A 9,538-nucleotide genomic window follows, 5' to 3' on the forward strand; every position below is an offset into this window, starting at 1 on the left:
TAAACAAAAATTTATGCTACAATTGAACATAATGGATCCATCTCCAGAAGGCTCTATGGTCTCTTGGACAGTCCTTGCTTGTGTCACAGAAATGCTGCCCACTCAGCAATGTGGTCCACTACCTACCTCTGCTGCAGGAGGCTCCTGTGTTTAGATGCACACTGTCAGAGCAGGGTTTGTAGATCCTTGGTGCGAATACTTTCACAGCAGTAGGATATTTTCTCAAGACCAGCAGATGTGTGGTTAGCTCCAGATGGTGTCTAGGGAGCCCTGGTTTGAGTAGACCTAATTTTACTAAGTTTAATATAAATTATATAATATTCCTGAATTGTGTTACTGGCCTGCATTTATTGCGATAATAATAAAAAAATTAATGAAAATGGCAAAGATCTTGATACTAGGAATAACTAGCAGTTATCAAGCTGTGTGTGTGTGTGTGTGTGTTGTGCACATGCCAGACATTGTTTTAAAGGAATTATTATGAATTAACCACTTAATCCCTCTCCCCCATGAGGTGGGTGCTATTAACATTTTGACGACTTCGCCAGAACCCTTGGGAATGTCCAACTCCCCTTTATTACAGAGTGAGGAGCTCGTGTAAACAGACATCTTCTGAAATATCCACTCATATATTACATAACCTAATCCTAACAACCTGGTCTTCCTGACCAAACTCAATGTACAAATTATTTTATTCTCTAACTTTAGTTATCAGGTTAAGGGACTTGAATTAATGTTTGACCAACCCAGACTGAACAATTTAAATCCTTTTGGTCATTCTACTTACAGTAAGATTTTCTTTAAAAAGTTTACACTTCGTTTAAAAACATAATTTTCTTTCTGAATGTTGTAAACGCCTCTAGAACAGACTCTTTACAAGACCTCAATCTCCAGATCATAATTCCCAACAACCTCATGTTTCCTAAAACTTTGCAATATCCACTCCCTCAAGCACCCATACGTTCTAGAATGTAAATCTTTAAGGGTTACCCATAAGAACCGCAAATAGCGGATTCTAACAACTAGACTTATTTTCAAAGGCAGGTGAATCTGCCCTGTTATCCAGGCCTGGGATAAGCAGACAACCTGTACTTGGGTGTCTAAATGTGACCGAACGACACGTTGCAGAGTGCAAGGCAACTGGTCACCGATAACGAGATACCTTCACGGTGAGCGGGTTAACTTAAGACCCCAGGCGCAGTTTAGGAGTGAGATTCAAACGCAAAGGGCGGCTACGTGTCCGGTAGCATTCCCTGCGGCAAACAACACGGGAGGCCACGGTGCGCATACCCGCTCCCGGATTGTGCCTCGGGCCGGCTCTCCGTGCGCCCGGAAGGACGCAGCCTTGGTAAGACAAAGCTGCGTGGTCAGTGTGGCTCTTTTCTTGAAACCGTGGGTGGCTCTGAAAAGAGCCTTTGGTGTCACAGGGCCCCCGGGGCACACGGCCGTTGCCGGCCCGCCTCCGCAGCCTCACTTGCCCTTGGCCTTGTGGTGGCTCTCCGTCTTCTTGGGCAGCAGCACGGCCTGGATGTTGGGCAGGACGCCGCCCTGCGCGATGGTCACGCGGCCCAGCAGCTTGTTGAGCTCCTCGTCGTTGCGGATGGCCAGCTGCAGGTGGCGCGGGATGATACGCGTCTTCTTGTTGTCGCGGGCCGCGTTGCCCGCCAGCTCCAAGATTTCAGCAGTCAGGTACTCCAGCACCGCCGCCAGGTACACCGGCGCGCCGGCCCCGACCCGCTCGGAGTAGTTCCCTTTGCGGAGCAGCCGGTGCACGCGGCCTACGGGGAACTGCAACCCCGCGCGAGAAGAGCGCGACTTGGCCTTGGCGCGCGCCTTACCGCCCTGTTTGCCTCGGCCGGACATTGCCAACTCGGGCGCGGAGAGAGAAGAAAGACGAGAAGACAGACCCAAAGTAACGAGGCCGCCAGCCCCCCTGAGCCCTTATATATGGTCCGGAGGTAGTGGAGCTGACCTCATCTGATTGGATAGTAATGGGGACCAATCAGAAAAGGAGTCCATCATCCCCTAATTTGCATGCACCTTTTCCAGTGATTACGTTAGGCGGCGTTCGAACCTATCAGATACGAGGACCTCTGGATCCTTCATTTGCATACGGGACGTATAAATACAGTTGCTCGGGCCGCACGTTCTTTTTGTTTGGAGAGACTTGCCATAATGCCTGATCCGTCTAAATCGGCACCCGCGCCCAAGAAGGGCTCCAAGAAGGCCGTCACCAAAGCGCAAAAGAAGGACGGCAAGAAGCGCAAGCGCAGCCGCAAGGAGAGCTACTCCATCTACGTGTACAAGGTGCTGAAGCAGGTGCACCCCGACACCGGCATCTCCTCCAAGGCCATGGGCATCATGAACTCGTTTGTCAACGACATCTTCGAGCGCATCGCCAGCGAGGCCTCCCGCCTGGCGCATTACAACAAGCGTTCTACCATCACGTCCCGCGAGGTGCAGACGGCGGTGCGCCTGCTGCTGCCGGGCGAACTGGCCAAGCACGCTGTGTCTGAGGGCACCAAGGCCGTCACCAAGTACACCAGCTCCAAGTGAGGCGCGCCGGGCGCCCTGGAACCCAAAGGCTCTTTTCAGAGCCACCCACATAATCGAAAAAGGGTTTCGAACACGGTGAAGGGTTGTCCTGTGAATCAGTTCCGTTTTGTGCACCTTAGTGGTTTCCTGGTTACTGGGTCCGTGTGTGTGTGTGTGTGTGTGTGTGTGTGTGTGTGTGCGCGCGCGCGCGCGCCCCATTGTGTGTGTGCGTGGAAGGCGAGAGTGTGTAACTGTTTCTTATGGAGGTCTGGGATGGTAACCGGCCTGGCGGTCAAGGATCCGTGTCCACCCTCCCCTCTGCGGAGGGCTGTTGATGCATCGCCCTGCTAAGTAGACACCTTGAGTTCTTCGTCCTTTGGTGGCTGCAAGGGTGCATCCCCGGCGCTTGCGCGCGTAGACTCCGAGACCCAGGCCTGTCTGCGCGCGGCGTGCGTCTGTGGGTGAAGGGCGCGGGTCACCTCTTTCAGGAGGTGCCAATCCCCCCCCGCCCCGCCCCAGTGTCTCTGATGCATGGGCTGGGAAGTGAGGTCTCCGGTGTTGTGCGGCCCCAGGCGGTGTCGCCTGCAGCTGCATCCTTCCCTCGACCAGACATCTTGATCCTGAAGCAGTGACCATTTCTGGGAGAATGTTGGCGTGACTGGACCTTACAAAGGCAAAACGTTTGAAACCGAAAGGGAAATGGAAGCGTCTGGTGCGCGCGAGCCACATGTAACAAGCCGATTTCTGCTGCGGGTAGCTTTAGCCTATGTGGGGATGGGGGAGATCAATTCAGGAGGAAAGTAATTCCCCTTTAATGTAATCCCCCCTTTTCTGGACAAATAGCTCCCTCTTTCAGCCACATCATTTTCTGTGAAGTATTAGTGACGCAGAATTACCTCTTTTTTCGAATTTATGGCATTTATTAAGGGAAGTGTCATTTTGGCTCAGGGAAAGCGCTTTGGCACGAAGAGCCTTTACTTGGAAAAGGACATCGCTTTGGTTTTTCTTCGTTGTAAATAGGGGATTCCTAACAAGCACTTCCTTGAGCCACTCTGAGATTTAGATGTACCGATTGGTCGTGTCATCCGCTCAGGCAAGGAACAAACATTTAATGAAAGGTATCAGTCATGTTTTGCAAATCATCTCCAGAGGAAGCTGGTCGAAGCCGGGCTGGGCGGGAGGATCTGAGAACGTCACAGTCGAAGCTCCCTCCGCCCCAGCGTCTGGAAGCCCACCCACCCTGTTCCTTCTCCTGCGTGGGTCCAATCTAAAGGAATTTAAAATCTGACACGTTTTTCAGTTGGCATCTAAAATATTTTTATTCTTAGTTGTTATAGTTACAAGGGCGCAATTCCCAACGTAGGAGGTTGTAAAAAAGCAAAATGGTCACATCAAAGAAATTAAAATAAATTTTTAAATAAAGTTCTTGAGCTTTGACACATTTTCAAATAATGCTCTTATAAAAATCTTTCTTACTGAAATATGGGTGACACGATCACATCAATCTTTTAAAGGTATCTATTGAAATAGCAATTCGATACTGTAATCAATTCTTAGAACACATGGTCAAATTCTTCGTTAACAGTGAGACAGTCTACATGATCCTTTTTTTCCTCCCGGAACTCACCCCCATTGTACTTCTTCCTGAGAATTTCATCCAAATGTAAGCTATATTTTTGAGTGTTTTTATCTATTACCTTTCGTTACACACACACACACACACATACACACACACACACACACACACACCAACGTAAATTGAAATTTAAAAATACTTGCAGGTGACAAAAAGTGTTTTAAAAGTCATCTGGGCAGTACACATTTATTGAAAACATAAGTTTTGATAGCTAGTTATCACAGATACATGATCGTAAGTAATTCTCAGTTAGAATTTTAGTGAAACCTACCTCATTTATTGGGATTGATGGTGGTTCCTATTGCCTCACTTTATGCATCAGTGGACATATAGAGTATTGTTATGCTTACAATGATAGCAGTGTGCATCATTTCATTTCCATTATTAGTGTGTATCCATAGATACACACTCTGAAATATTTACAAAAACAACACAACACAACTCATAGATATGGAAGTTTTGCCACAGTTATTTTACTCAACTCTTTCCCTGCTAGTTATGATCCCCAGATTTGAAAACAGTAATCTACGTCAAAATCAACACCTTTAATCTTCTCAAGAGCTGTCTGATTCTTCTCGGAAACTACAGAATCCAGTCCTACACTATGAAGCAGGGGCCTCCTGATTGGGTCTGAGCCCTCCTCTACCTATGGAAGGAAGGAGATTAGGCATCACGATCTTAATGAGCACTTCTGGTAACAGGAAACTAGTGTCCCAGATCCAGGTCATTCTCTGCTTTAATAATAAGCTTCAGACCTAGGTTTAATAAAATGCAACTTGTCTCCAGTAGTGTGGGACTGTGCTAGCAGTGAGAAACAACATAGTTTATTTAGTCCCTAAAATAAAATCAAGAAGCAGAATAAACATAATTCCCAAATACAGTTGCATGAAAATGTTTTGTTGTGGGTAATGCAAAATGTCGATTAATTTCTCAGTCCCTTCATTCCTCAGACACACAGAATTAGTGTGAAGTAAAAGAAGGAGGAGGAGGAGGAGAGGAGGCTGCCTCTATTTGCTGAACAGTGTGGAGGATGCTGAGGCAGCCCCAGGGGAAGAATGGGCCTGGTTGGGCCCTCTCCTACCACGGGAGTGAGAATCTATTAAGGACGATGCAGAGCAACAGAGTTCCTGCCCTTGAGAATTTATAATGAAGAAAATGGAGAGAATCTTAATACAGAGCCCAGTCAGTAATACTACTACAACAAAGAGAAATGTTATTTGCGTTAAGTTGGAGGCTGAAGGAAGGGGTTCACTGAGTATTTAAAAATGCTTAGACTCACAGAGTAAGGAATCAACACAATGGAAGACTTCTCTAGGCCTGAAATACCAAAAGTACAGGCCAAAGAGTAAGGCTCTGGAAAGCACTGGAGGGATTTTGCAGGTATCCCCTGAGATGTATTTGAGAGGGGGCACCTGGGTGGCTGAGTTGGTTAAGCCTTTGACTCTCGACTTTGGCTCAGGTCATGATCTCATGGTGAGTTTGAGCCCCACATTGGGCTCTATGCTGGCAGCGTGGAGCCTGCTTAGGATTCTGTCTCCCTCTCTCTCTCTGCCCCTCCCCTGCTTACTCTCTATCTCCCTCTCAAGATAAATAAAAATAAACTTTAAAAATAAAATGCATTGAAGAGACTCTCTCCTCCCCTCATCTCAGCCAAAAATTTTAAGTCCAATTTGCTAATTACTATGGAGTAAACCAAAGATGGAGAGGGAAGGGCTATCTCTTTAATAAAAAAAGTACAAACGCAAAACAAAGAATTTAGTGTAGGAGGCTAAGATTTGATGAAAGCGTGACATCACTGGAGATAGACACCCCTAGGGGCCAGGAATCAGAAGGCCTCTGCCCACCTCTTGGGACTGAACTGGAAATCCAAATCCTGGGAAGTGTTTTGCTTTCAGACTGGGATGCTCTTGTGGTGTTTTTTGTAGTCTGGGGTATTTTTTAGAGCGAGAGAAGCCTGGGCCACAGTCAAACCTGCAGCTTCAGTTATAAATAAAGTGGGCAAATTAAATCCACCTTGCATATGGTTTACTTGTGTGTATGTGTTTAAAGTGCTCCATTCGTTTTGTCAAAAAGGCTCTATCACCATTTACAAGGCTTTCGTTAAAAGTATATACCAAAAACAAACAAAAAACAAAACAACCAAATTAGGGGCGCCTGAGTGGCTCAGTCCGTTGGGCCTAGACTTTGACCTAGGTTATGATCTCATGGTTCTTGTGAGTTGGAGCCCTGAGTGGCCTGGGACTCAGAGCCTGGATCCTGCTTCAGATTCTGTGTCTCCCTCTCTCTCTCTGCCCCTCCTCTGCTCACGCTCTCTCTCTCTCTCTCTCTCAAAAGTAAACATTAAAAATTTAAAAAAACCCACATAAACTGATCTCCTAATATGAATGATTTTAGCAGAGTATGATGATGGAGGCCACTACCTGTGCACCTGCTGTTCTGATTTTTCAAACAGGAACTGTGGTGCCCACAAAAAGCTGCTTAAACTGAACACTGCTTTTGTGTATTTGACAAGAGGCAAAGGAGGGAAGGACCAGCCCAAGCGTCACCGCCAAGACTGAGCCCAACACCCAGGACTTCATCGAACCCCACATCCGTCCAGCGCACGCAGACCTAATCCATTAAGAGACACAGGGGTGCTAGTAGGGAGGTTGGCCTGAGGCCTTCCTGGAGGTGACCGGGTCTCTGCCTAAAGCTAAGGCCGTGCCCTCTCTGGCTGCTGGCTGGGTAGATGCTGACTCAACGCGCCTTTGCAGGGTCTGCGCCTTTGAAGTCCAGTCTCGCTTTCCGTGGCGCATTGCAGCGCCCCCCAGAACCCTGCCGGAGCAGTACATCACAACCAGAGCGGCTGGCAGTCTCCTTTCTGAGCTCCTTTCTGAGCTCTGTGCTCCTTTCTGAGCACAGAGGTGGCTCTGAAAATAGCCTTTGGGTTCCAGGGCGCCCGGCGCGCCTCACTTGGAGCTGGTGTACTTGGTGACGGCCTTGGTGCCCTCAGACACAGCGTGCTTGGCCAGTTCGCCCGGCAGCAGCAGGCGCACGGCCGTCTGCACCTCGCGGGACGTGATGGTCGAGGCAGGGGCCTCGTTGGCGATGTGCTCGAAGATGTTGACAAACGAGTTCATGATGCCCATGATCTTAGACGAGATGCCGGTGTTGGAGTGCACCTGCTTCAGCACCTTGTACACGTAGATGGAGTAGCTCTCCTTGCGGCTGCTCTTTCTTCTGCGCTTTGGTGACGGCCTTCTTGGAGCCCTTCTTGGTCGGAGTGGGAAGGATCCGGCTTGGCCGGGCAGCGCGGGGGTGGGGGTGGGGCAACGCGGCGGTGGGGACTCCGGGGCTCAGGCAGCGCGGGCACAGGGGCTCCAAGGGGGGCGCGGATGCCCGGGTGGGGGCGGCGGGGGCGTCGCAGGGACGCCGGCTCGGGGCTGGCGGGGTACGCAGGAACGCCAGGAGGCGGCTAGAGTGGAGGTAGCTGGGGCGCGAGTGTGCGGGCGAAGGGGCAGGGGGCCGCGGACCGGGCACCGGAACCCGGGCGGTGCAGTCGCAGGAACCGAGATGAGTGTGCCGAGCGCAGGCAGCGCTATTTATTGTGTCCATATTCAAATGAAGCCTCCAAGTCGCGGGAATCTGATTGGACGGCAGGCTGTGAGCCTCTGGGACCGCTAGGAGTTTATATAAATAGCAGATGCTGGCTCTTATTTCCTATTGGATGGCAATCCCACCAATCCGAAGACGCAGGTGCCTCGCGCTGGGAGTCAGGTTGAGCATCTTTGTTCAAACCGGGAGAGGAGGGGCCTTTGTGTGGTCACCGGTTCTGGATGGGGTAAATAATAATAATAAAAATAAACATAAACAATAACAATAATAATAAATAAGGAAATAAAAGTCGGTTTAACGCTGCATCTCCATCTTCTCCGGGCAAGGGGTAAACACGTTTCTGAGGCCCAAAGCTAGGGAGGACAAGCTGATGCTTATTCAGCAAAGGGGAATGGGAATAACTTAACTATTTCCCATCATTCCCCCAACAAAAGGCCAATGTCAGAATTCAGGCGTAAATCCAAACGGCTGAACACTGAAAATCTGTGAAGGCACTCACGTTGGAGGTGTAGCAACAGGGCAGACTTGCAAGTGGAAGGACTGATGAAGGGGCTTCCGGGGAAACAGTCCTTTGATTTCAATGCTGACTAATTTCTTTTGAAGTGATCGCTGCGTGCTAGGTACTCCGTATCTAGGGTCTCATCTTGTCTGTGAACGCATCAGAACACAGGCTTATAGAATTGTTACAGGCTAAACTGAGGCCTTACCAAAAATATTAAGAATCTATTGAACAAAAGTTGCTTAGAATCAGGAAACATCCAATTTAACAGATAGAGAAGATTTCCATGGAGCCGTACAAAATGAAAGACTTGTATCGGCAGAACAGAGAGGGAACAAGAAGTCACAGGAAAGGAAAAATAGCATTATTGCGAGGTCACTTTCTTTTAGAGAATGGAAGAGGCCTATCAGACTGATTACCTCACTAGTGCTGATCAGTGTTGCGACCGGTGCAACAAACACCGAGATCAGGGTCCTGAGGGTAGGGGAATGTAAGGAAAAAAAGAGAGAAGAGAAGACAGTTTGGGAACAGGAGGGTCCCCTGGGCTGATGGCCCAAGTGACGGCTTTATTGTTGCTGTACACAATCTTTTATATCAAGACTCATAAGGGTCAGGCCATTCTAAGAATAAACAAGTTTCACATAATCGCTGCCAACCAAAACATTTAGTTCTGTGTTCCTTGTGAATTTTCTAAACGGGTCACAGCAAGACCTTGTTGATAAGATTGCTAGCAAAACACAGTTCTCATGTTTGTTTCTATTTGACTCAGGGTAGATAAAAGGGGAGGTAACATTACTGCCAACACCCACAGACCACAGGCTTCAGGAATTAACTTTCTCAGCCTTGACAAGGCTTTCGTATGCCCTTGAAAATGGGGGAATGGGAGGGGGAACCACTGGGTTGGCTGAGTCAGCAGGGAACCGTTGCTCGACCCAGTCTCAGCCTGGCACCGGGGCCCGGCCTCCCACAATCAGGGGATTCCTGATTCACTGGAGCTTAATGCTCCACTTCTGGGACAGCTGACACTTGCAATAAATTCAGTCTTGGTTCCGTGACATGGCACTTAGCATGAGGCACTCCATTTTGGATATGTTGTCTTGTTTTCACCAGAAGTTATCAGTCCCTGAGTTGCCTCCCCCATTAAATTAACTCCTATAGACATGAGTTAAGGTCTCCTATATGTTAAATGCCAAGACGGAAATATAAGGTGTTAAGAATTTACTTACTTGAGCATCACACCTGGGAAGCTCAGAAATGCAGACTCTTGGGGTGCC

At 48.6% G+C, this 9,538-nt stretch overlaps 2 protein-coding genes and 1 pseudogene across 2 annotated transcripts; 1 reads left to right on the forward strand and 2 right to left on the reverse strand.

Annotated features, from left to right (window-relative positions):
* Nucleotides 1–1,359: 1,359 nt before the first annotated feature.
* H2AC25 (H2A clustered histone 25) lies at nucleotides 1,360–1,901 on the reverse strand. The gene has a single exon (XM_040454444.1). The coding sequence runs from the start codon at nucleotides 1,861–1,863 to the stop codon at nucleotides 1,471–1,473; it is 393 nt and encodes a 130-aa protein (XP_040310378.1). The 5' UTR covers nucleotides 1,864–1,901; the 3' UTR covers nucleotides 1,360–1,470.
* A 41-nt stretch (nucleotides 1,902–1,942) lies between these two features.
* On the forward strand, nucleotides 1,943–3,976 carry LOC121016699 (histone H2B type 3-B). The gene has a single exon (XM_040454445.1). The coding sequence runs from the start codon at nucleotides 2,176–2,178 to the stop codon at nucleotides 2,554–2,556; it is 381 nt and encodes a 126-aa protein (XP_040310379.1). The 5' UTR covers nucleotides 1,943–2,175; the 3' UTR covers nucleotides 2,557–3,976.
* A 2,673-nt stretch (nucleotides 3,977–6,649) lies between these two features.
* Nucleotides 6,650–9,071, reverse strand: LOC121016697 (histone H2B type 3-A-like; annotated as a pseudogene).
* Between the last annotated feature and the right edge of the window lie 467 nt (nucleotides 9,072–9,538).

The sequence above is a fragment of the Herpailurus yagouaroundi genome, unplaced genomic scaffold (genome assembly GCF_014898765.1).
Source record: "Herpailurus yagouaroundi ecotype Mexico unplaced genomic scaffold, PumYag 212, whole genome shotgun sequence".
Taxonomy (NCBI): Eukaryota; Metazoa; Chordata; class Mammalia; order Carnivora; family Felidae; genus Herpailurus; species Herpailurus yagouaroundi.

Coding starts and splice junctions, on each gene's coding strand:
- H2AC25 (XM_040454444.1), bottom strand. CDS start 1,863: ATGTCCGGCCGAGGCAAACAGGGCGGTAAGGCGCGCGCCAAGGCCAAG.
- LOC121016699 (XM_040454445.1), top strand. CDS start 2,176: ATGCCTGATCCGTCTAAATCGGCACCCGCGCCCAAGAAGGGCTCCAAG.